The sequence below is a fragment of the Gavia stellata genome, chromosome 33 (assembly GCF_030936135.1).
Source record: "Gavia stellata isolate bGavSte3 chromosome 33, bGavSte3.hap2, whole genome shotgun sequence".
Classification (NCBI taxonomy): Eukaryota; Metazoa; Chordata; class Aves; order Gaviiformes; family Gaviidae; genus Gavia; species Gavia stellata.
In genome coordinates, this window is record NC_082626.1 from 373,199 (window position 1) to 396,921 (window position 23,723).

Genomic DNA, 23,723 nt, shown 5'->3' on the forward strand with positions numbered 1-23,723 from the left:
CCTGCGGGGAACCGGACGCTCCCACCCGCCACGGGGAAACCACGCCTGGAGGCTGAGCACCGCCTCGGGCCCTTTATTGGGCAGGAGGGGGGAGCCCCAGGGGGGACCCCCCATCCCGTACCCCCCCACCTTTTCCTGCCCCCCTCCCCTCAGTCCTCCAGGTTGCGGAAAGCCGCCTGCATCTCCTCGTTGAGCTGGGCGAAGGCTGCCATGATGTTGGCTTCGCCGTCCTTCACCGGGTCCTGGGGACACGGGGAACACGGTGGCATCACCCCCCACGCCCCCCCAGCGGGGCTCGCAGCCCCCCCCCCATACACCCACCTTGAACTTCATGGCGCTCAGCTTGTAGAGGATGTCCCCCAGGCTCTCGCGGATGGTGGCCCAGGTGACGCGGCGCTCGCCCGATGTGGTGGCCTCCACGGCGTGCCGCGCCAGCTCGTAGAAGGTGACCATGTTGTGGAGCATCCCCACCGTCTTGTAGAAGGGGCAGAACCTGGGGGGGTCGGGGGGTCAGGGCGGGGGCTGCGGGGGTGCGGGGGGCCGCGGGGGCCGGGGGTACCTGTCATAGGAGGAGTAGCCGTTCTGCTGGAGGAAGTCATCCTTGAGGAGCTTCGCCACCTCCAGCGTCACCTTGTCGGCCTCGGCGAGGGACGCCTGCAGGGGACCGGTCTGGGGTGTCCCTATCCCCTCTCCCCCTTCCCAGCTCCATCCCCAGCTCATCCTGTATCCTATGGCCCCATCCCATCATGGCCCCGTCCCCATCCATCACATCCCCATCCATCACATCCCCATCCCACATCCCTCATCCCCCAGCCCCATCCCATATCCCATATCCCCATCCCACATCCCCCATCCCATATCCCCCACCCCCATCCCAGCCCCTTCCTATCCACCATCCCATATCCCATATCCCCATCCCATATCCCCCATTCCCATCCCATATCTCATATCCCCATCCCATATCCCCCATCCCCATCCCATATCTCATATCCCCACCCCAGCCCCTTCCTATCCACAATCCCATATCCCCCATCCCCATCCCATATCCCCCATCCCCATCCCATATCTCATATCCCCATCCTATATCCCCCATTCCCATCCCATATCCCCCGTTCCCATCCCATATCCCCTGTCCTCATCCCATATCTCATATCCCCATCCTATATCCTCCATTCCCATCCCATATCCCCCGTCCCCATCTCATATCCGCCGTCCCCGTCCCATATCTCATATCCCCATCCCGGCCCCATCCTATCCCCCATCCCATATCCCATATCCCCAATCCCTATCCCATCCTATATCTTGTATCCCCAGTCTCCATCCCATGTCCCATGTGCCATACCCCATACCCCATAGTCCATAGCCCATAGTCCATACCCCGTAGCCCGTAGCCCGTAGCCCGTAGCCCACCTTGCCGACCAGCTGGACGATCTCGGCCAGCTCCTCCTCCTCCTGCAGGATCTCCCTGGCCCGGCTGCGCAGGGCGGGGAACTCGGGGTGCAGCCCCTCGTAGTGGGGCTCCAGCGCCCGCAGGTACCTGCTGTAGCTGATCAGCCAGTTGACCGAGGGGAAGTGCTTGCGCTGCGCCAGCTTCTTGTCCAGCCCCCAAAAAACCTGGGGGGGGACGACACGAGGGGGGTCAGGGGGTGCCGCGCCGGGAGGGGGGGTCCCCGGGGCGCCCCGCTCACCTGCACGATGCCCAGCGTGGCCGAGGTGACGGGGTCCGAGAAGTCCCCTCCTGGCGGGGACACGCTGCGGGGGACAGCAGGCGGGGGGCTCGGTGGGGTGGGCGGGGTGGGGGTCCCCCACGCTGCCCCCCCCGTGGCCCCCCCGACTCACGCGCCGACGATGCTGACGCTGCCCTCGCGGGTGGGGGAGCCCAGGCAGCGCGCTCGCCCCGCGCGCTCGTAGAAGGAGGCCAGGCGGGCGCCCAGGTACGCCGGGTAGCCGCTGTCTGCGGGGAGCACAGCGTCACCGGGGGGGCCGGAGCCCCTCACCGCGGCCTTGGGGCTGGCGGAAGGGCAAGGGGTTCCCCCCCACACCCCAGGACCGGGGCTCACCCGCTGGCATCTCGGCCAAGCGCCCCGAGATCTCGCGCAGCGCCTCGGCCCAGCGGGAGGTGGAGTCGGCCATCATGCTGACGTGGTAGCCCATGTCACGGAAGTACTCGGAGAGCGTGATGCCTGCGCCGGCGGCACGCGGCTCGCACGCTCGGCACAGCCCTCGCGCGCTCGGCGTGCGCTCCAGCAAGCGCATGGCCGCCCCTCTGTGTGCACACCCGTGCACGTGGCTGCATGCACAAGCGGCCTCGTTGCACACTCACGCGTGCCCACGCACACCCACGCGTGCCCATGCACGCTCACGCATGCCGCGTGCCGTGCACACTCACACGCGCCACGCACGCCCCCCTGCCACGGCGGTCCCCAGCCCACCGGTGTAGATGGAGGCTTCGCGGGCGGCCACCGGCATGTTGGAGGTGTTGGCCACCAGCGTCGTGCGCTTCATGATGGTCTCTGTCCTCCCGTCCACCTCCATGGTGAGCTGGGGACGGCGTCACTGTCACCGCCTGGCCACCAGCCCCGCGGTGTCTGGCTGACTGTCACCCCACCGCCGTGCCACCCGTCCCCACCTCGGGGAAGTCCCGCAGGACCTCGGACATCTCGTTGCCCCGCTCGCCGCAGCCCACGTAGACGATGATGTCGCTGTTGGAGTACTTGGAGAGGGACTGGGAGATGACGGTCTTGCCGCAGCCGAAGGCGCCCGGGATGGCCGTGGTGCCGCCCTGCACACACCTGGGGACGGGGACGCGTGGGGACGGCGACACGTGGGAATCGCCGAGAGCGGCAGCCGTGGAGGGGAGATGGTCCCCCCACACCACCCCGCTACATCCCCGTGGAGGCGGAAGGGACCCCCTCCCCATGCCCCTCCCTGTCCCTTCTGGGGACTGTCTGGAGTGAGTGTGTCCCCCAGTGTCACTCACCAGCTCCCCCACTGTCCCCTTTTTCCTCGGCAGGACTGTCCCCACCTCTGTCCCTGTTCCTATCCCCAACCTTATCCCTGTCCCCAGTCCCCATCCCTGTCCCTCATTCCCATCTCCATCCCTGTCCCCAGTCCCCATCCCTGTCCCCCAACCCCATCCCCATCCCCAGTCCCCATCTCCAGCTCTATTGCTGTCCCCATCCCTGTCCCCCATCCCTGTCCCTCATTCCCATCTCCATCCCTGTCCCCCAACCCCATCCCTGTTCCCAGTCCCCATCTCCAGCTCTATTGCTGTCCCCCATCCCTGTCCCCCATCCCTGTCCCTCATTCCCATCTCCATCCCTGTCCCCAGTCCCCAGCTCCAGCTCCAGCTCCATCTCCGTCCTCACCCCTGTCCCCATCTCCCACCCTTGTCCCCCACCCCGTCCCCGTCCCGGTCCCTACGGGAAGAGGGCGTCCAGCACCCGTTGGCCCGTCAGCAGCGGGTGATTTGCCGGCAGCTTCTCGGCCACGGGCCGGGTCTGCCTCACCGGCCAGACCTGCAGCATGGTCAGCCGCTCCGCGCTGCCCTGGAAGTCCAGCTCCAGCACCACGTCCTGCGGGGACAGGAGGGACGGGCAGGGCAGCGGGGACAGGGGACCCCGGCACCCATCACCCCGGCACCCTGCCGCCCGTCACCCACCGCCCGCCCTTACTGAGACGCTGTAGTGCCCGGGGGGTGCGACGTAGGTGACGGTGCCCCGGCTGCGGGGGGGCACCATGATCTTGTGCCGGATGAGCGAGTTCTCCATCACGGTCCCGTAGATGTCACCGCCGGTGACGTGGCTCCCAACCTGGCAGGGGGTGGCTGTGAGGATGCGGGACCCCAACGGGGACGGGCTGCGTCCCCTCTGGGGGTGCTGGGAGAGGGGTGTCCCCACGTCCCCGCGTTCCCGAGAGGCACACGGGGACACGCGTGTCCCCGTTGGGGGGGTCCCGCTCACCCGGACGTCCTTGCTGGGGACGAAGTCCCAGGTGAGGTGGCGGGGCAGCGCGGGGACGTTGGTGCCCCGCGGGATGTAGATGCTGCGGGTGAGCTGGGCGATGTCCCGCAGCGGGCGCTGGATCCCGTCGAAGATGGAGCCCAGGATGCCGGGCCCCAGCTCCACCGAGAGCGGCTTCCCCGTGCGCAGCACCGGGTCCCCCACCCGCACCCCCGCTGTCCCCGCGCTCAGGAAAGGCCACCGATGAGATGGGGATGGGGATGTGGTGGGGGAGGACCAGAGGGGCAGGAAAAGATGGGGGGTCAGGGCAGGACGGGGGGGACAGAGGGGGTGGAGGGGACACGGGAGACAGGACAGGGGGACGGGGCAGGATGGGGGGACAGGGGAGGATGAGGGGACAGAGAAGGGGAGGAGGGACAGGGAAGGGGGGACAGGATGAGGGGAGGGGGGACAAGACAGAACGGGGGGGGGCGGGTGGCAGGGACAGAGGACAGGGAAGGGCAGGGGTGGTGGGGAGGGGACGGGGAGGGCGGAGGGGTGGGGAGGGGACGTGGGGACATGCCGGCAGGATACAGGTCTCCTCGTAGACCTGGAGGGTGGCCATGTCCCCCTCCAGCCGGATGATCTCCCCCACCAGCTCCGCGTGTCCCACACGCACCAGCTCGTACATGGCTGCCCCCGCCATGCGGGTGGCCGTCACCACTGCGGGGACACGTCACCGTCACCCCGACCCGGCCCAAACCATCCCCCCACGGCAGCTCCCCCGTCCCCAACCCCGTCCCCTCCCCACGACCTTCCCCCGGTGCTCCCCTGTCCCCATTGCCCCTCCCAGGCCCCGTTTTGGGGCCAAAAAGGCCATTGGGGTCCCCGTCCCCATGTCCCCGCTGGCAGTACCGGGCCCCGAGACGCCGTGGACGGAGCCCAGCAGACTCTCCCGCTCGGCCTCTGCCAGCCGCGTCCCCCCGGCCCCCTCCATGGCGTCCCCCGCCAGCCCCGGTGTCACCGGCGTTATATGGGGCCAGCGGCCGCAGGGAACCGGCCGGGCCCGGTGGCGGGTGACGGTGGCGGGTGACGCTGCGGGCGGGGGCTGTGTACAGTCAACAGCCACATCCCCTCCTGTCATCCCCCCCTCCCGCCACCGCCACACCCCGGGGTGCCACACGCCGGCACACACCGGCACGCACCGACCTCTGCCTCGCTCAGGGTGACGGTGACACCCTCCCTGCCCAGTGCCTCCCCTACGTCCCCTGTCCCTTTTTGTGGTGCACGTGTCCACGCACACACCCCCCCCCATGGCACCCACCACCCTGATTTTGGGGTCCCCCTGCAGCGTTTCAGGCACTGGGGGGGTGTTTCTCCCCCCCGCACCCCGCGCAAGGCTGGGGCAGCAGCGCCGACGCTGGCTGCCATCCCACAGCTGCTGGGGGGTGACGGGAGGGACCACGGGGGTGCGGGGCTGCCCCCACCCCGGCTGCGGCCGGCCCAGAGCCACCGTCTGCCCCTCGCAACGTGCCACCTCCCCCGGAAAGGGGTGACGGTGGCACCGGGTCACCCCGTGGCGAGCCAAGCCGGGGGGTCTGGCCCTGTTCCGGCCTCCCCCGGGGCCGCACCCCCTCTCCTGCCGCCCCCCGCCCGGGAAGCAGCGGCCACCCTCAGCGCCCACGCTTGGCCCGTGACCAAAGGGAAAAAAAAAGACATTTATTTAAGAAAGCGAGGAGAGGAGGAAGAAGAAGGGGGCGGGGAGCTAGGAGACCAGGACGCCGGCCGAGCTGCCCTTGGCGCCGGCCCCCTCGGCCCCCTCCTTGGGGGGCTGCTTGGGGTCCTCCTCGCCCACCAGGCGAATGTTGTGCTTCTCCCGAAACTCGTTCAGCTCCCGGCCCTTCGCCTGCAGCTGCTGGTTCAGCGTCTCGATGATTTTGCTGATCTGGGAGAGAGGGGGGGCACAGGGAGGGGGTCAGGGGGAAGCGGCCGGGAGAGGGCCCGGGGGGGCCCGGGGGGGCCCGGCCGCCCCTCACCTGCTCCTTGTTGCCCTCCAGGGCCGGCAGCACCTCCTTGACGGTGCGCTCCACCAAGATGCCGCCCACCATGCGGAAGCACTTCCGCGCCGGGTCCACCTCCCGCAGCGTCTCGATGACCAGGCTGGGAGGAAGAGGAGGCTGAGGCGGCGAAGGCCCCGCGGCCCGGGCGCCCCCTCCGCACCCCCGCCCCGTCCCACCTGTGCTCGTTCAGCTCCAGCTCCAGCTCGGCCGCCTTCGAGGCCAGGCCCCGCTGCTCCTGCCGCAGCCGGTTGAACCGGGCCACCACCTGCGGGGACAGGGACGGTGACGGGGCCTGGGGACCCCGCCGGGGCCTGGGGACCCCCCCCGGGGCCTGGGGACCGCCCCCCCCGGGCCTGGGGACCGCCCCCCGGGGCCCGAGTCCTGCCCCGGGCCCCTCGCCCGGTGCCAGGGCCCCGCCCGGGTCCCCCCGCCGCGCCCCGGCCCGGACCTGCTCCGCCGTCAGCGCCTTCCCAGCGGGGGCCGCCGCCGGCCGCCCCTTCGCGCTGTCCGCCATGTTGCCGCCCCCTCCTCCCGCGCCGCTGGCGCCGCCCCTTCCGGCGCAGACAGGAAACGGGGCGGGGCCCGACGGGGCGCCATCTTGGTAGAGGGCAGCGGCGCTGCCCGGTGAGGCGGTGCCGGCGCCATCTTTGCTGCGGGCGCGGCTGGGGGGACTTTGCCCGCGTCCCCTCGGTGCCGCCGGCGGGGCATGTACGGGCCGGGGGGACTTGGGGGGGTCTGGGGGCGGCGTGCATGGCCTGGGGCCAGTCGGGGGGCGCAGGAGACGATCTGGGGGTGCGGGGAGGGAATTTGGGGCAAATTGGGCGGTTGGGGGAGGGCTGATGGGGCCGGGGGGGGGCTGAGGTGGGGCAGAGCTGGGGCAGTTTGGGGGTCCTGGGGCAGTTTGGGGTCTGGCCTGGGGCAGTTTGGGGGTGCTGGGGGCATTTGGAGGGTGCCGGGGCAGTTTGGGGGCGCTGGGGCAGTTTGGGGTCTGACCTGGGGCAGTTTGGGGGTGCCGGGGCAGTTTGGGGTCTGACCTGGGGCAGTCTGGGGGCGCTGGGGCAGTTTGGGGTCTGGCCTGGGGCAGTTTGGGGGTGCTGGGGGCATTTGGAGGGTGCTGGGGCAGTTTGGGGTCTGACCTGGGGCAGTTTGGGGGCGCTGGGGGCATTTGGAGGGTGCCGGGGCAGTTTGGGGTCTGGCCTGGGGCAGTTTGGGGGTGCTGGGGGCATTTGAAGGGTGCTGGGGCAGTTTGGGGTCTGGCCTGGGGCAGTTTGGGGGTGCTGGGGGCATTTGGAGGGTGCTGGGGCAGTTTGGGGTCTGGCCTGGGGCAGTTTGGGGGTGCTGGGGGCATTTGGAGGGTGCCGGGGCAGTTGGGGTCAGACCTGGGCGCTGCGGATGGGCTGGGGGCAGTGGGGCCGCAGGAGGGGGCTGGCTGGTGACGGCCACCCACAGGCCCCTGTGTGGGGCCGGCACTGTCCCCTTGGCCGTGGGTCCCCCGGTACTGTGTCCCCCCCCGCCCAGCACAGGGACCAGGCAGCAGCCGTGACCCCCCCTCCCCACCCCGGGGTCCCCCCTGCCCCAGGCTGAGAGCGGTGCCCCGGGCCCCGCTGCGCCGCCTGCTCCCGGCCCTCCTGTGCACCCCGAGACGCTCGCACGGCTCCGGTACCCCGGGCAGGTACCGCAGGCACATGGGGGGTGACCTGTGCCGGCCCCAGAGGCTGCCGCGGTCCCCGTGGGGCTGCCTGCGTCCCCAGGGCTGACGTCCACGCTGTGCCGCAGCTCCCCGCGCCCACCCCGCGCCATGGCGGGTCCCCCGGGGCTGAAGCCACTGGTGGCCGTGGGCCAGGTCACCTCCACGCCCGACAAGGAGCAGAACTTCGCCACCTGCGCCGGGCTGGTGCGGGAGGCGGCTCATCGCGGCGCCTGCCTCGTCTTCCTCCCCGAGGGCTTCGACTACATCGGCTCCGACACGGCGCAGACCCTCGGCCTGGCCGAGGGCCTGGACGGGGACCTCATGGGTCGCTACACTGAGCTGGCCAGGTACCGACGGGGACCCCCCTCATGCTCGTCCCGCAGACCGGGACGGCGGAGATGGAGATCCCTGTCCCCGGGTCCCTCTCCCCAGGGACTGTGGCGTGTGGCTGTCCCTGGGCGGCTTCCACGAGCGTGGCCGGGACTGGCCGACCACACAGCGCATCTACAACTGCCATGCACTGCTGGACCCCGCAGGTGAGACCCCCCGGCCCTGCCCCACCGACCAGACGTCCCCGGCCCCCGTGGATGTCCCCTGCCTCGCACCCTCTTGTCCCCAGGTCGCCTCGCAGCCGCCTACAGGAAAACCCACCTGTGTGACGTGGAGCTGGAGGGACGCGTCACCATGAAGGAGAGCAGCTTCACCAACGCCGGCACCGAGATCGTGGCCCCGGTCAGCACGCCGGCAGGGAAGGTACGGGGCGGACGGGCACGTTGGGGGACCCTTGGGGTGAGGGTCTCCCCCAGCGCGAGCACTGCGTCCCCTCCGCTGTCCCCTAACCTCTGCCCAGAGCCCCGTGGGGCCGGGCACTGTGACCTCGCTGACATCCCCTTCTCGTCCCCACCAGCTCGGCCTCTCCATCTGCTACGACCTGCGCTTCCCCGAGATCTCGCTGGCGCTGCGGCGTGCCGGCGCTGAGATCCTCACCTACCCCTCGGCCTTCACCGTCCCCACGGGCTCGGCACACTGGGAGGTGAGCTTGGCCCCGGCCCCTCCAGCCTCTCCTGCTGTCCATTGCCCCCGTCCAGGCGGCTCTCGCCACTCATCCCTTGTCCCCAATCATCTCCAGCAGTGAGCAAGCAGGGACAAATCCTGCCACAGCCAAGAGCGGCAAATCTAAGATAAAAAGCCTCTTTTTGGGTATTTAAGGGGCAGGTGGCAGAGCCAGCCCGGCCACGGTGCCCCCACCCAACCCCGCTCTCTGCCCCACGTCCCCCCCGGGGGCCGCGGTCCGGCACCGCCGGCAGTGGTGTGTCCCCGGCAGGTGCTGCTGCGGGCCCGGGCCATCGAGAGCCAGTGCTACGTGGTGGCGGCCGCCCAGACCGGGAAGAACCACGAGCGGCGGACGTCCTATGGCCACGCGCTGGTGGTGGACCCCTGGGGCGCGGTGGTGGCCCAGTGCCGCGAGGGACCCGGGCTCTGCTACGCTGAGATCGACCTCGACTACCTGCACCGCATCCGCCGGGAGATCCCGGTGCACAGCCACCGCCGGCCCGACCTCTACGGCACCGTGGCAGCCACGGGGCTGGCACCAGTGCCATGAGCCGCTCCCTGGTGTGGTAAAATCTGGAGCAGGGACAGAGCTGCTCCATTTCAGACCATTTCTCCCCAAAACATGGCAGCAAGATGCGCTCAGGGCTCCCCGGCCCCCTGTGCTGCAGCCAGGAGGGTGTCCCCCCCAAAGCCCCCGCATTGCTGGGGGGGGGTCCGGGGTCCCCCCGGCACAGGCAGGGGTGGAAGGAAGGAACCAGGCGCTGCAGTAGATGTTTATTTCAAGAAACCTGAAAGCTACAGAGGGAATATGACCATTATATTGAAGTTTAAAAAATACAGAAGTCACAGAAATTACACCAAGTTGTGCCAGAATCATCCGTAAGTGGAGGGGGGGCTGCGTGCCCCGGGGGGGCCACACACACCACGAGTCCTGGAGGGGCTGCCCCCACCCCGGAGGGGGTCTGCACCCACCAGCAGCCGAGCAGGGATGGGGAGAAAAAACACAAAACCAGGATGGAGCTGGAAAAAAATCCCCCCCTGCCCGGGAGACCCACAGGCAGCAGCTGGGGGGGGCAGGACCGGCCATTTTAGGGGCTCTCTGGGGACAGGGAGCCAGGGAGGGGGCCGGGCGGCCTCCAACACGTGCAGGCAGAGTGCAGGCAGAGGCTGGTCTGCCTACTGCCAGCAACAGGCAGATCACACCGCCCCAACGTGCCCCTCGTCCCAGTTTGTCCCAGTTGCCAGCTGGAGAGGGGAGGGAGAGCCAGGCAGCCGCGGGGGGGGACAGGCAAGAGATTTTGGGGCGTCCCTCAGCGCTGGTCCTCCCCCCCGGCCCCCGCAGGGGAGGGGGACGCGAAGGCACATGGTCCAGGGGACGCCGCAGGGACGCAGCCCGGCGAGGGGACGCTTTTACTCCTGAGAAACCCACTGAGGCAATGGGGGGGGCAGGAAAATGGGGACGCTGCCCGGGGGCATCCCCCGGCACGTGGACCCCCCCCGGGACGGTGACACAAGGGCAGGAGGGGGGCAAAGCCACCCCCGAACCCAGCACAGGCACCGCGGGGCCGAGCCCACCCTGGTACAAACCTCCGCCGAGCCCCCCCCGGCTGGCCCAGCCCCGTCACTGACGCGCCCCAGGCAGGATTTTTGCCTTTTTGTTTTGTTTTTAATGGATACAAAATAAAAGAGAAAAAAGGAAAACAAAGCGAGAGCGGAGGTGACAGGACAGGAAAGGGGTGAGGAAACACGTAAGCCTCCGGCGCTCCCTGCGGCTCCAGCCTGGCTCCGAACCCAGAGTTGCACCGTACCGGGCAGGGGTTTCAATCATCTTTTCCTTTTCTTCTAGAAAAAAAAAAGAGAAAAAAAAAAAGGAGAAGAAAAAAGCTTGGATCCCACCGAGCAGGCGTCAGGCATCAGGGAGCCGTCTGCAGCATCAAGTTCCTCAGGAGTTTCTGGCGCCCGACCTCGTAATCCTCCTCGTCCACATTGACCAGCAGTTTGATGGCTTCGTGGCCCACGGCTTGTTTGAGCGAGTCCGTGATGAAGACACCCTTGAGGGCTTCCAACAAAGAGCCGTTGATGTAATCGCGCCAGAACGCGTCGAGGTAGGTGAGCTCTGAGAATTTTATGTCACAGATGATGGATCCCAGGTCCCGGGACTTCAGGATGGTGTTGGCCTGGTTGAAGCGCTCGAACTGACGCTCCAAGGGGTCCTGCTTGTTGGAGAAGACGTTGCCTTGAAGCGCCGTCTCGTGCTGGCAGTACTCGGCTCGGACTCGCAGGCGGATGTCTGAGGGAAGCGGGGAGGGCGGTGAGTGCTCCGGCATGGGGCCGGGAACCCCCAAACCCCCCCCCGACCCCCCCAGAGGCTCTTACCACAGGTCTGCTTCTCCTTAGGGTCTGGCGTCGCCGACTTCCTCCTCTTGCGCTGGCTGCTGAGGAGGGTCCTGCCGCGGCCAGGCCTCTTGGTACAGATCTGGGGTCCCGCGGAGGAGCAGCAGACCACGGGGTGGTGGGGAGGCACTGCGCAGGGAGGATGGGGGTCAGGGGACACCGAGCCCCCCTGCTCTCAGCCCGGCGACACCTCGGAGGAGCCGCTCCCCCTCCCAGGCCCTGCCTGCCGAAGCTCTCGGGGCCACTCGCGCTCCAAATCTCTGTCGGAGCGCTTCTGCTCCATCCTGACACCAAGCTCCAGCCCTCCCCTCTCTTCCACACCGCTGTCACCTCCCAGTTTCCCCCTGCCCCGTCCCAGGACGCTCGTCCCAAGGGGTGTCTGGCAGCCCCAGGAGCCCACACAAGCCCCAAGAGGGGAACCCCAAATTACACCCAGAGACCGAGCAGCCTCCCCCCGCAGCAGTCAGGGAAGGGATGTCAAACTGCGCGCTCGATCATCCCCCAAACTGCGGGGCTGGTGGCAGCAGGGTCAGATGTCACTTCAGCAGTGACGGAACCGTCACCGCCAGCCAGAGGCGAGTCCCCACGCTCACACTGGGAACGACAAGGCAAAAGTGGGATGGTCGTGACAAATCCCCACGGACCGAACCCCGAGGTCTGGCAGCGGGTGTCCGCACCCACCTGATTTATGGGGGTGGCCGAGGCTGTGCTCCGCCTCGCTGTGAGCGCGGGGCGTCACGTAGCGAATGGACGTCTCCTCCAGGTACTTGTCCACCAGGTCCGGGCACACTGGAAGAGAGAGGGGACACGGGTCCCTTCAGGGGGGACCGAGGGGATTCGGGCCCCTTTGGGGGGGAGGCCAGGGCAGATCTCTCCCGACGCGGCGGGTGCCAACACGTGCTTAAGCTGCTCTGCATCCCCCCCTGCGCGCGGCGGCATGTCAAGCAGCTGTTTCTCCAGCCAGTCCTCTCGGAAAAACTCCATTTGGGAGCCAAGCCTTCCCAGCCGCCGCGCAGGAAAGGCTGTTTCCATTTGTTACCATAGATACTCCCAACACCCAGACTCGGAGCAGACCAGCACGCAATCCCCCAGGAGAAACTCTGGCAAGGGCAGGCAGCGCCTCCGACACCGCTCCCACGCCGTGCTGGCACAGTACCGGGTCGTACGTACCTGGCGATCGCTCAGACCAGCCCCGGATTTGTCCCGTGCTCCCTACACGAGCTCCCACGGCTCGTGTCGGTCTAAGCAAAGGTCTGGGGGAGCAGCCGTCGCTCCTCCTCTTCCTCCGCAGCCCCGGCAGAGCGGAGCTGGAGCAGGGGGACAGCGGCAGCTCCAGGGCCCCAGGACAGACCCGGCTGCTTGAAACTCTTTAGGATAAACTGGCATACACCCGAAACGTTAAGCCTACGTTATTTACCCGGCTTCAGCAGATCAAACCTTTGACGTAGCACACTGGCAGGACGCAGGGCTTTGAGGAGAGTCAAGCTGCTGAGCAGAAGCAGCTGTAAGCAAAGATTATGGGGTAAAACGAGTTATTTTTGAGGGCCGGGACATTTTCTGCAGGTTGTTTTTGATATGTTTGGTGAGCTCAGAGCACTGCCCGTCCCCAGGCAGGATCCCTCCCATCCCCACTGGACCGAAGCCGGCCAAGGCCACGGGTCTCCCCGGCTCCCCCCGCCACTCTCCGCCTTCGCCCAGCCGGCCCCAGCTGCGCCGAGCTAATTCGGGAAGAGGTTTCGCTCCTTTCCAGAGCCATGAATACAAATGAGGCAGAAGGAGACAAAACCTCCTGGCCGCTGCGAGGTCTGGAAGGACGCGTGAACCAGAAATGAGCGTCAGCTTGTTAGGTCCGGAGGAGACTTCCTTTAACCAATCAATCCCTCCTCTTTAAATGCAAAGCGCTGCGCATTATAAACCACATGTAAGGTGCCTTTCTTAATGAAGCTTTTTGAAATGCTATTTTTGCGCATTTAATTAAACCCTTTCCACCCAAGCACGGCTGGAGACATCGCAAGAACGAGATCTCACGGGTACGGAGCATCGCTCCTCACACGACGGCGGCGTACGGAGACGCGAACGCCAACCTCTGGCTCCCCGACCCCGCAGGTATCGCACTTTATTATCAATCCATCCGCCTCACCCTGGAAACACCAAAACCTGACACGGGGCGGGCTCGCCTGGCTCCAGCCCGAGGTACAGCAGCCACGTGCCCCTTCAGTTTGGATTTCTGCACTAAACAAGCAAAAAGCTGCCCAAGAAACACAAAAATAGTGCTGCGACACCCCTAAACTCTACACAACCTGGGAGACACAGAGCCATGGCTCCATCTGCGTGCCCCATGGATCGGCATCACCAGGAACCTCCCCGAACCCAAGCACCACACAGCTGGTCTGTGTAACGTGCCTGCTCGCCCGCCACTTTCCCTTTTTGCTCAGTTTTCTTGGCTTGGTGCAGAGGAAGAGCACCGGGAGGTTACACCGGCACCGTAAACAGCCTCCTACGCGCTGCCTGCACCAAGCCACAGTGCCGGCTGCCCTGCGAGGGGGTCTGCGGGCAGCAGAGCCGGCAGCGATGGCAGGGGAACAGGCTGGGATCCATCGCCGGCACAGCCACGTCCGCAAGCGGCACAGAGGGCAGAGCGCATGCTCCGGGCTCCCAGAAAAGGCCAGATAACAGGAAAACCCTCACGGCGTCTGCTCTGAGCCTGCACAGGCAGGGTTGTAGGTGCAGGCAGGACGTAGGTGCAGGCAGGGCTGCCTGCGCTCAGGCTCCATCCCACGAGGTCAAGCAGGGCTGGAAGTTTCTGGCATTTTGGAGCAGCACAAGGCGGCAGCTGCCACCAAAAGCAGCGTCCCTGTTCCCATCCCCTCCCCGGCCCGATGCTGGTTAAGAAGCAACTGAGCAAAAAGCCCCATTCGTTTTCAAGCCGCCCGATCCAGTTTACCCCGGGCAGGACGGAGGCCGCAGGCCGTGCGGGACCGCGCTCCCGGTGAGAGCCCCAGTGCCAAGGGTTTGTTCGCACCAGCGCTGCTGTCCCTCCCCTCACCCCCCAAAAACGGGGAGTTTTTAATGCCTGCCTCTACTTGTGCTCACCGCTTTCCCAAGCGCTGGCGGGGAACGGCACCATTGCCCACGGTGCGAGCACAAACCGGGGAGACTCAGCAGCCTGGAACTGCCAAGAAAGCCCAATTATCCTAATTTAAAGCAAAGATGCAAATTTCAGAGGTTGAAGCCTGCTGGAGCGGCTGCCTTACACATCCCCTGCAACAAGTGCGCTCTCCTTCGCGACTGCTCTGGTTCTAGTTAATCTGGGTTATGTTCTTTGAACTGTAAATTGAGGTTTTTCTGTCAAAAAAAGGTGTGGGGCTGAGCCGGTGGAGGGCAAGGGATCAGCTCAGCCTGGCAGCTCCACAAAGTGACCAAAACCCCACCAAATTACCCAGATCCAAAGGGCCGGGTCACTGCTGGGGTCTCCAAGCCGGCAGAGAGTGATGGGAAAGTGGCGGCCAAAAGAAGAGGGTTTGGGGCATCCCACTGGAAAATGGATGAAAAAAATCTGAATTTGGACACAGGTTTCTCACTCCAGCCTCTCTGCGTACTGCACACCGCAGGACCCACAGCACCTGCTCAGGGAGGACATTGGTCGCCTTCCCAAACTCTCCTCAGCCCCGAGAGGACGAGGCCGTTTCCCTCAAAGCCAACGGCACGTCGAGCACAGCAGCCGCCAGTTTCCCCGGACCCTCCCGTCTCCTCTTCGCTCCCCGGCACAGCCCTGGGACTGCCCACGGCATCTCACCCCAGGCAGGGCTTTGGGCCAAAAGGATCGTTTTCCTAAAAACTAGAGACGAGCAGCAGGACCTGGGAGAGCCGGGAATCGGAGGCACAGAGCTGGGAGTCATGGAGCTGCACAGCACGCAGCAGGAACCCCAGTTCGCCACCGCTAAAGAAAGGAGGAGAGCTCGGCGCTTGCCAGAAACGAAACGAGGCTTTAACCCCATAAAACCATGCGTGGGCGCTTGCTAAAACCCTATAAAATACCCCTTTGCCTTCTCTGCCTGCATTTCCCTGCTGTCCTGTTTGTCCTTACAAGCCTCAGGGTCCTTTAACCACCGCACCTCCAGGGCATCAGCGAGGAGAAACAGGAGACAGCTGAATAACGAAGCGAGCTTCGTTAGGGAGCGGGCCAGGCCGCCGGCCACGTCACTTACCAGCCCGTCGCCTCTTGAGGGTGACGTACGGCAGCAGGTCGTGGCGAGTGATGATCCGCAGCAACTGCAGCACCTGTCGGAAGTTGGTCTCGTCGCAGCGGCCCTGCCGCTCCAGCGCCAGCAAGAAGTCCCGGCCGCTGCGGATCATCCCCCTCTCGTAATCGTCAATCACATCCACGAAGAGGAAGGAGAGCACCCGCACATCCCGGTGGGTCAGGTGGGTGCCCACGATGTCGAACATGCGGTGCAGGCTGTACAGCCCGTGTTCCCGGTCGCCCCGTTCCTCCGGCCAGGCTTGTGCTCGGCTCCGTTTGAAGGCGGCCATCTTCCACCGCTGCCGGCACGTGCCGAGCCGGGGGCTCCTCTTAGCGCCGCAACCCTAGAAGACAGAGAGGGCCAACAGGATTTAATCCCTTCCCCATCGATATTTGATTAAAAAACCCTCTCTGCATCCCTCCACCACGTCTCCATGCTCTGCAGCAACTCATCCTCTCCTCTGCCAGAGCATCTTACACCAAAAATCGAGGGTTGGGTACCAGACTGGCGGCACCAGGCTCTGCCAGCACCGACAGGTCTCTGCCACGTTAGCTTTTGAACCCAAACACCGTCTGGCAGAAACACCTACAAGCTACGGCGCCCAGCGGCAGGGCTCCAGACTGTGACGCAGGAGAAGACCGATGTCTTCCACCCCAGCAAAACGAGTCCCCGCGTTCCCCGGCAAAGCCGAGCGGGCGGCTTGACAGCCCCAGCTAAACCCTCCACCGCCGCACCAGCGGGCACTAACCGCACGAAGCCATTCGGCGCAGCTACCGGTATCGCACCGAAACATCAAGGGAGAAGCAAATCAGCCGCTCGGCAGGCCCCAACCTGTTCGGCTTCAAAGTCGGAGGAGAGTGAGCCTCGTCAGACTGGCTTCAGCGGCCAACTCAGGGCTCATCCTCCTCGTCTCACCAGGTTTCTCACCCGGTTACAGCCCCCCCCGGGGAAGTTCCTCGTCGCTCTGCCGTCACCCAGCTCTCTTTCAGTGGCACCGACAGCTTTGTTTCACCAAGAGCTGCGGGGAGCCACGCACCCAGCCGAAAACAGGAGGGACCCGCAGGAATCACGGCCCTTGTCTGGCCTCCTTTGGGGATCGAGCGCTGTCACAGCAAAGTGGGTGACATTAAGGTGTCCCACGCCTGGAGACGGCACCGTGCCACAGCACAGAGTCAGCTGCAAGACACGCCAGGAACTGGTGACGAGCCGTTTGGCAATGGCAGTAGCTCAGGGCACGCAGCGATCGGGTTAGGAGTGAACCAGACCGCACGGCTTGCTGGGCGCGGACTGGGGTGCCACATGGACCCGGGGCACCCCCAGAGATATTTGGAGGGGGCTTCAGACCCCCAAAACGCAGTTAAGCGCCTGCGGTGCATCCCAGGCTCGGGGCTCGTGGTAGCACCCATGGCAAAAAGGCACCTGCCCCAGGCACACCCTCGGCGTGTTGGCACGCATGCCATACAGGGGAGTCACGCTGTCGTTGCACCACGGATATACCCTAAACCCATGGCCCTCGTTAGTTTAAGTAGGTCAGGAGTTGTCCTCCCCTGCGGGACATGGGACCAGAGGCCGCAGGAGAGCCGAGATCGCAGCCTGATTCCACCCCTGCAGTTTTTCAGACAGGGTCCAGCCCCGAAGCCGGTGGCTCTCTGCTCCGTGCGGCATCGGGCCGCGGCTCCCTCTCCCCTCCGGAGAGCTGACCCGAGGCCAGCTGGCGTCACCACGGAGCGGCTTTACTTGGTTACGGTTCCCAAAACAGCGAGGCGGCGTAAACACGGGATACCAGCAGGAATCTCCTGTCTATTCCCAGCATGGCCCATGACTCACGCTCTGGCCCCAGGCAGGCGGAGGAACAGGGAGCCCTCGGCAGGGCCCGTCAGCCACCAGCACTGGATGGGAGGGTTTTAATTCCTATCATAAAATGCAAATAGCTTAAATTAAAAATGTGTTGATAGACTGCTGCTCGGCAAACAGTCTGACACAGCTCTGACTACTCCAGCTGTGGAGGAGAGGGCAATATATACTGTATAGCTTCCCCCAAGTAGAAAAGTCATACCAATACAGCTTCTAGTGAAGATATTTCTTGGTACAAACAGTCTGTAGCCGTCTCCATGCAGGAGAGAGGGGAGAAAAATCAGAATAAAGCACCCCGGTTCTTCTCCAACAGCTCCTCCTGTCCAGGGAGCCGAGCCACATCAGCTCCACAGAGAAGTCAGAGCACACTGGGCTGCAGCCCGGCACATCCCGGGAGAGGGAACGGATTTCTCCGGTCTTGTAAACCCTGCCAAGTTTTGGAGAGGCCAAGAGCTGCAGCTGCATCACAACAGAATATCGACGGGCAGCACACGGTCGTTGCGTGAACACAGAATAAAAGTGTAAAAAATCATTAAGACAAACAATCCTTAGTCCTGATGGTCGCTGTCGTGAGCAGAAAAAAAAACGAGAGCAACCAAGGTGTTTGCCGAAAGCTTCATTTCAAGCTGACTGTGAAGTCCCTGGGGCTCCTTGGCCGCATCCAGACCGGTTTTGGTGCCGTGGCACCGGTGTCAACCGGTGAACGAACCCACGAGCCGCTCGTTTGACAGCCTGGTGGCTCCAGTGGCAGCTGGCCCCACTCAGCTCGCACCCACAGCTCTCCCTCTGCTCCCACCCCGCCGCCGGGTTTCGTGGCTGCTGCACGCACGCTATGGTCTGGGGTTTTGCAGTGGGAGCTATAAATATTCGTGCACAAAGTAAAACACACAAGAAACAAACACAGGCAGTGCAAGGCGAGGTCTCTGCTTTCTTCCCAGCGTCCTGTAAGCAACTCTGAGATAAAAAACTGAACATAAACCACATACCCGCTTATCAGCTAATTGCCTGGATATTTACACCACAACATCTTCCCGGGGCAGCCCCAGAAACCCGACCTCTGTCCCCAGAGCAGCACCCGCCTGTTCCACCCTCCCCGCACCACAAAACCGGGAGGAACCACCCGAACCTGGGCAGGGGCCGGGAGCCGCTCTCGGGGACCCTCTTTTACAGCATTTCATTTCAAACGGCTCATTTTCCTGCAGTCGGGTTTGCCAAGCGCTGAACTGCATAAACCCAAGGCAGAAATTGGGGAGATGCTATCTTTTGATTATTTAGTACCGACCACCGTGGAATTACATTGCATTTTTTTCTTCCAGGGAGGCAAAAAAAAAAAAAAAAGGCAGGCAATTTAACATTGTGCTGCCTAAACACAAGAGATTCAGCAGAAAGAGGCTTTGGGGGATGGAGGGGGAAGAACGCGTCCCGGGGGGCAGCTCCTTAGAGCTGCACCGCCCAAAACCACAAAAAGCTGTTAAATTTATTTTCAAGCAGGGGATTCCAGCAGCCGCTACTTGGAAGAGATCCCTGCTTCCCCTCGCCTTTGGCTCTCCTCCTGCCTTAAATTCACAGGATCGGAAGGCTGGAGCGCTTTGCTGCGCACATATTAAAAAAAGCCCTAAAATACTTTGATTTTCCTCAAGGAACAGCCCCGCCATGAGCGCACGGAGCAGGAAAGATCTCCCAGCAGAAGACGAGGAGCTGCCCATGCCCTGGCTAGCCGATCGCGCCGTGGCTCTCCCGTACCGGGGCAGAAGTGACAAGACCCCTGCCCACCCTCGGCACAAACAAGCAGCACATCACACCTGCTCTGGAGGAAACTCTCCTCAGGAGGAGACTTTCCGTGGCGCTCCAGGATCATTAAAATAATTTAAGGTGAACAGGAAAAACAAGCTTTTGGTGCCTACAAAGCTCCTCAGTTAATCAGTCTGAGCCTTACTCAAAGATCTGACTTAACCCATGGGGATGACGGGGACTTTTGCCACTGAAGTTCAGTTAAGTACCACAAAAACCCACCTCCTGACAGCACATTCCTGCCTGGAAGGGCACAGAAGTCACAAAAACCAACTTTAAGCCGAAATTTGGCTTTGAGGTGAATTTTCCAGAACAGCCCTATCCCAGCCTCCTCCGTCCGGCGCGCTGCAAAGAGATGCGAGGGAGACACCTAGTCGCGTTTTCGCTGCCGACCAGACCCGATCCTGCTCAACTCGGCGAGGACTGGCCATGGCAAAGCCGGATGAACGGCACCGCGGAGCCTCAGCAGATGTGCGAAGCCCGAGGCAGAACCAGAACCCAAACACCAGCTTTCCCAACGCGCTTTGGTAATCATACCAAAGAGAAGGAAACGCAAACAGAAGCAAACAGCCGAACGCTTTGGTTTCGCCGCCCCAGCAGCAGTTAACCAGGAGATTTCTTCCTCTCCTCTTCAGACACCTTCAACCTGAAACTGCCTTTGCAAAAAGCAATTAGTCTCGAGTCGTTCCGGCTGCCCGGCTCGCCCCAGCTCTCCTCCCGACAGCTCCTGCGGTCGCCATCATGCCAAACCCACGTTTCTTCCCCTCTCCTTCTTCAGGAAAGAGCTCAGACGCCCTGCAGCTCACCGCACGCACACGGCAAGCGGAGGGCACGGATCCTGTCCGTTGGGATGGTAGTCCTGGCCCCGAACCTCCGCCTGCAGCTGGTTCCTCTCCCGGGAGCCCAGGACTGCGCCGGATGGGCCACAAGCTTGGGAGCTGCTCGCCGAGGCCACTCAGCTGCTGCTTTTTTGTGGGACCAAATACCCGGCTACACGGTCGGCAAATCTTCCCAATTCCCGGGCCGGCAGACGGATGGGACGCTGCCCACAGTGACGGTGGTGTGGCCACCCCGACACCCGTCATCCCAAGGCATCACACCCGCAGGACAGGTAACCTCAGCTGACAAACTTGCTACAGGACAAGACGGATTAATGAGAAAAGTGGGGATATAAGTAGTTCCTGCCGCGCAGAGGATGAACCGATCAAAGGGAGCTGAGAAGAAATAAGATTAATCCATAAATCATCCTCTTTGGAGGGGTTTTTTTTTTTTGACCTTCCCTCTGTAGCACTTTGTATCTGGGTCAGCGTTGGTGGGGGGACAGCGGGTCTGAGCCAGTACAATAACACCCGTAGGGCAGAAGAAAATCCTAAACCCACCACTACGGACAGCAAACCCACCAGTGCCAGCCCAGCAAAATACAGGTGATTTCACCGGCAGGAGCCGAGCGTGCACGGCCATCCCCGGACACCCCACAGCAGGGAAGGCCGGAGGAGGAGGAAGCATTCAGCCACGCTGCGTCACCGGACACAGTATTCGTAACCCCACGAGAACGAGCCAGATGCAAAAATAGTTCTGCTAGCAGTTGTTTCAGGGTAGGACGGGGGGGTGGTGGGGGTGGTTTTTTGGCGCATGGGTTTAGCTGGGGGAGGGGGATTTTTATTAAGTGCAGAAAGTGCTTTTCGCTTCCATTTGTCACGCCGTCTAATTCCTGCCACCTCAACTAATCCCCCAGTCTAATTTCTGCCACTGAGTGGCAACTACAGCCTTGATTTCCAACACCACTAATGCCCGCTCCGACCAGCGCTGGCCCTGGCAAAGGGACCCTGCAGAAACAACCCCCTCCGGTTGATCTCGGGGTGCCGAGATGGAGCACCGCCACCACCACCACCAGCCGGGAAGAAGAGGAAAATTCTAAATAAAATCCCAAAGCTGGAAACTCCCAGCAGCGCCACGGGTTCTCCCTGAGCCTCCCCTACGCCGGCGCGTAACCGCACGCGACGCTCGAGCCATGGAAACGGGAACGCGGGCAGGGGACGCGCCGCTGCCGATGTCAGCCGGGCAGCGCCGCCAGGTCCCTGCCGGAGCCCTGGATCGCACCCAGCAGCTTATCGGGAAGGCGCCGCGCCACCAGCTTTACCAATCTCACCCTTTCTATCAGCAAAAAGACACCTGATCAGGATTCACCCGCAGCCAAGCTTCCCAAACTTTCCCGAGTCAGGACAATTAGCCCAACCGCAGAACTATTAACGCAGGCAGGCGCCCATCCGACCCGAGATACAAATCTCAGCGAGGCCGGGCTCCGTGCGCAGAGGACTGAGCCTCTCCTGATCTGTCCCGACAGCACAAGGTTCGCAGAAGCAGCTCCTTGCGGGAGAGGAGGGATGGGCAAATCTTTAGTATGTTAGAAAGAAGAAAACAGAGGAACACCCACCTTAGCGAGGAGCTCTTCTGGTCTTGCTTATATCCACGATTCGAACAGCAGCCAAGCGAGAGTGCTTTTAAGAAGTCTTCTATCCCCTTTTCTCCTTGACTTTTTAAATAAGCTACCCAACAAAACCGCAGAAGCTCCTACAGAGAGTTTCACGTATGGCTCTTGTAGCGGGGAAGCTGAACTTCCAGAGTCGGGTATCGGCGGTCAGTGTTAAAGCTGGTTGACTTGCCAGAAGCCACCCAATTTCCCCCCACACACACCCCTTCTTTTTTTCCTACTTAATAATTTATTGACACGGTGAGGAGGAAAAAAGAAGTCCAGAACTCACCCTGCACTCTCTAGGTCATTTCTTTTTTGAAAGACACCATTCCTGAAGAACTAACTCCCCTGTTCCCTTCTTACCAGCAGGACTTAACGCCGCCCTCACAAACCCAGGCGACAGGCAGGGTGCTCGGAATACCTTAAACCTCGATTTGCTTTCTTAGTATAGCAACTCCACCAGAAACTGGATCGGGTGAAGTGATAAACCTTAATAAAAAAGCCAAGAGAAGGTCATCTGAACTGGGTTATTCTTTTTAAAATTCAGCCCATACCTTCTCTCTCGTGTTTACTCACAATTAGAGCGCTTGCCTCCTCCCCACCAGCTCCTTAAGACTAGCTTATCCCCCCGGGGAGAGCCTGCTCGGGAAGCCGGGCCCAGCGCCGGCACACTCAGCTGCTCGGTCACAGCCTCCGCAGCCGCGCTGCCCTACGCTTGTATTAAATACCAACGCGTAAAAGCTCCGGCTCTCCCAGAAGTTAAGCTTAAAGCTCCCAAAATACAGCACTAAATCACCAAAACAGGGTTATCTGAAGGCGGCCCAGGCCTCGCTGGGCCGCTCGCACCTAACCCCCGCTCGGTTCTTCCCTCCCCGTTACCGGCACATGCCGCAGCGGCCCGGCGGCTCCCGCGGCCCGGCTCCGGCCTCCCCCCGCAGCCGGGGAGCACCCAGCTTCCTAAAGCCTGGTCCGAAGTCCAGCAACGACTGCTCGGGGACGGCCCTGTCCTCCCCCGCGAGGCCCCGGTAACGGCGGGGGCCGGGAGGGCGGCGAGGGGCCGCCGGCCCGAGGAGGGGGGGCTCGGCGGGCTGCCGAGGGAGCGGCTGGGCCCCGCGGCCACGGCACTGCGGCCCCCCCTAGGCCCCCATCCCCCGGGCACCCGAGGCCTCTCCTGCGCTGCCCCTGCCCGGTACCGGGCCGCGCTGAGGCGGGGGGGGGAGGCGGCCTGGGCCTGGGCCCGGGCCCGGGCCCGTCCCCTCACCCACAGGGACCGCCGAGGCCTCCCTTAGGCCGCCCCCGCCATGCCCGCCGGCTCGGCCCCCGCTCCGCTGTGCGGGCCCCGCTGGCGCTGCGGGGCTGCCCGGGCTGAGGGCGCCGCGGCCTCCCCCTCACGGCCGCCCCAGGCTCGGCACCGCCATGTTGGCTCCGTCCGCTCCGCTCCCCGCTCGCAGGCGGCCGCCGCGGCTCCGGCGCGACGCAACATCCGGGGCTCCGGCCCCGCCCCCTCGCGCGGGACGGCCCCGCCCACATCCGGTCCACGCTCACCTCTCCGCTTCGGTCCCATTGGGAAAGCCGGGGAGCGCGGCGCCCTCTTGGATAAGGGCAGGAGGGCGGGCCCATCCGGGTCACCGGCCGCCGGCTTCAGCGCCCTTCAGGAGCGTTGGCGAACGGCCGCCACGTTGGGTGAGGGCAAGCTGGCAAGGCCGCCACGCCCTTAGGTCACGTGGGGGCGCGGCCGCCATCTCGGAAGAGGGCAGGCGGGGTCCGCCGGGTGCGGCTTCGCGCTTATTGCGGGGCGCGAGGGGGCGCCGCCATCTTGAGTGAGGGCAGAGTGACCGGAGGGGGGCCCTGGGGTTTGGGGGGCTCCTGGGGGTCTTCCTGGGGACTGGGGGGGGGCTTGGGGCGGGGAGGGGGTTCCTGGGGATTACAGGGGGGCGCGTGAGGAAGGGGGGGCCCTTGGGGGGGGGGGTTGGCTGGGGGGGGTCGAGGGGGGGGGGGGCCCTGGGGACAAGTGGGGCCCTGGGGACAAGTGGGGCCCTGGGGCTGGGGGGGTCCATGGGGATGGGGGGGGGTCTGGGGACGGGGGGGGGGCCCATGGGGACAAGGGGGGTCCTGGGGCCGGGGGGGCCCTGGGGATTGGGGGGGGTCGGGGGGGGGGGGGGGGGGCCATGGGGACAAGTGGGGCCGTGGGGATTGGGGGGGTCCATGGGGACGGGGGGGGTC

The 23,723-nt window shown here is 64.2% G+C and overlaps 4 protein-coding genes across 4 annotated transcripts; 1 reads left to right on the top strand and 3 right to left on the bottom strand.

Moving 5' to 3' along the window:
- Positions 1-149: 149 nt before the first annotated feature.
- LOC132320068 (V-type proton ATPase catalytic subunit A-like) lies at positions 150-4,938 on the bottom strand. Its single transcript, XM_059832205.1, has 14 exons — positions 4,857-4,938; positions 4,536-4,664; positions 3,963-4,177; positions 3,675-3,812; positions 3,424-3,575; positions 2,630-2,792; positions 2,433-2,541; positions 2,061-2,183; positions 1,840-1,954; positions 1,689-1,752; positions 1,411-1,614; positions 560-654; positions 322-493; positions 150-242 (listed from the first exon to the last, which is right to left on the bottom strand). The coding sequence occupies exons 1-14, from the start codon at positions 4,936-4,938 to the stop codon at positions 150-152; spliced, it is 1,854 nt and encodes a 617-aa protein (XP_059688188.1).
- A 701-nt stretch (positions 4,939-5,639) lies between these two features.
- PFDN2 (prefoldin subunit 2) lies at positions 5,640-6,515 on the bottom strand. Its single transcript, XM_059832384.1, has 4 exons — positions 6,450-6,515; positions 6,178-6,266; positions 5,978-6,101; positions 5,640-5,886 (listed from the first exon to the last, which is right to left on the bottom strand). The coding sequence occupies exons 1-4, from the start codon at positions 6,513-6,515 to the stop codon at positions 5,707-5,709; spliced, it is 459 nt and encodes a 152-aa protein (XP_059688367.1). The 3' UTR covers positions 5,640-5,706.
- NIT1 (nitrilase 1) lies at positions 6,514-10,319 on the top strand. The gene is made up of 6 exons (XM_059832055.1): positions 6,514-6,602; positions 7,778-8,038; positions 8,124-8,227; positions 8,311-8,444; positions 8,599-8,724; positions 9,016-10,319. The coding sequence occupies exons 1-6, from the start codon at positions 6,514-6,516 to the stop codon at positions 9,292-9,294; spliced, it is 993 nt and encodes a 330-aa protein (XP_059688038.1). The 3' UTR covers positions 9,295-10,319.
- DEDD (death effector domain containing) lies at positions 10,315-22,395 on the bottom strand. The gene is made up of 5 exons (XM_059832189.1): positions 21,462-22,395; positions 15,347-15,725; positions 11,820-11,927; positions 11,121-11,267; positions 10,315-11,034 (listed from the first exon to the last, which is right to left on the bottom strand). The coding sequence occupies exons 2-5, from the start codon at positions 15,669-15,671 to the stop codon at positions 10,658-10,660; spliced, it is 957 nt and encodes a 318-aa protein (XP_059688172.1). The 5' UTR covers positions 15,672-15,725; positions 21,462-22,395; the 3' UTR covers positions 10,315-10,657.
- Positions 22,396-23,723: the final 1,328 nt, after the last annotated feature.

Bases quoted from the DNA above. Each gene is read 5' to 3' on its own strand.
- LOC132320068 (XM_059832205.1), bottom strand. From the start codon at position 4,938: ATGGAGGGGGCCGGGGGGACGCGGCTGGCAGAGGCCGAGCGGGAGAGT. The intron at 1,955-2,060 runs GTGAGCCCCGGT...TGCTCCCCGCAG, and splicing joins CTTGGCCGAGATGCCAGCGG to ACAGCGGCTACCCGGCGTAC. The intron at 1,615-1,688 runs GTGAGCGGGGCG...GTCCCCCCCCAG, and splicing joins CCACGCTGGGCATCGTGCAG to GTTTTTTGGGGGCTGGACAA.
- NIT1 (XM_059832055.1), top strand. From the start codon at position 6,514: ATGTTGCCGCCCCCTCCTCCCGCGCCGCTGGCGCCGCCCCTTCCGGCG. The intron at 8,228-8,310 runs GTGAGACCCCCC...TCTTGTCCCCAG, and splicing joins TGCACTGCTGGACCCCGCAG to GTCGCCTCGCAGCCGCCTAC. The intron at 8,445-8,598 runs GTACGGGGCGGA...CGTCCCCACCAG, and splicing joins TCAGCACGCCGGCAGGGAAG to CTCGGCCTCTCCATCTGCTA.
- PFDN2 (XM_059832384.1), bottom strand. From the start codon at position 6,515: ATGGCGGACAGCGCGAAGGGGCGGCCGGCGGCGGCCCCCGCTGGGAAG. The intron at 6,267-6,449 runs GTCCGGGCCGGG...CTGTCCCCGCAG, and splicing joins AGGCGCTGACGGCGGAGCAG to GTGGTGGCCCGGTTCAACCG. The intron at 6,102-6,177 runs GTGGGACGGGGC...TCTTCCTCCCAG, and splicing joins CTGGAGCTGAACGAGCACAG to CCTGGTCATCGAGACGCTGC.
- DEDD (XM_059832189.1), bottom strand. From the start codon at position 15,671: ATGGCCGCCTTCAAACGGAGCCGAGCACAAGCCTGGCCGGAGGAACGG. The intron at 11,928-15,346 runs GTAAGTGACGTG...TCTCTCTTCCAG, and splicing joins CCTCAAGAGGCGACGGGCTG to TGTGCCCGGACCTGGTGGAC. The intron at 11,035-11,120 runs GTAAGAGCCTCT...CGCTTCCCTCAG, and splicing joins TAAGGAGAAGCAGACCTGTG to ACATCCGCCTGCGAGTCCGA.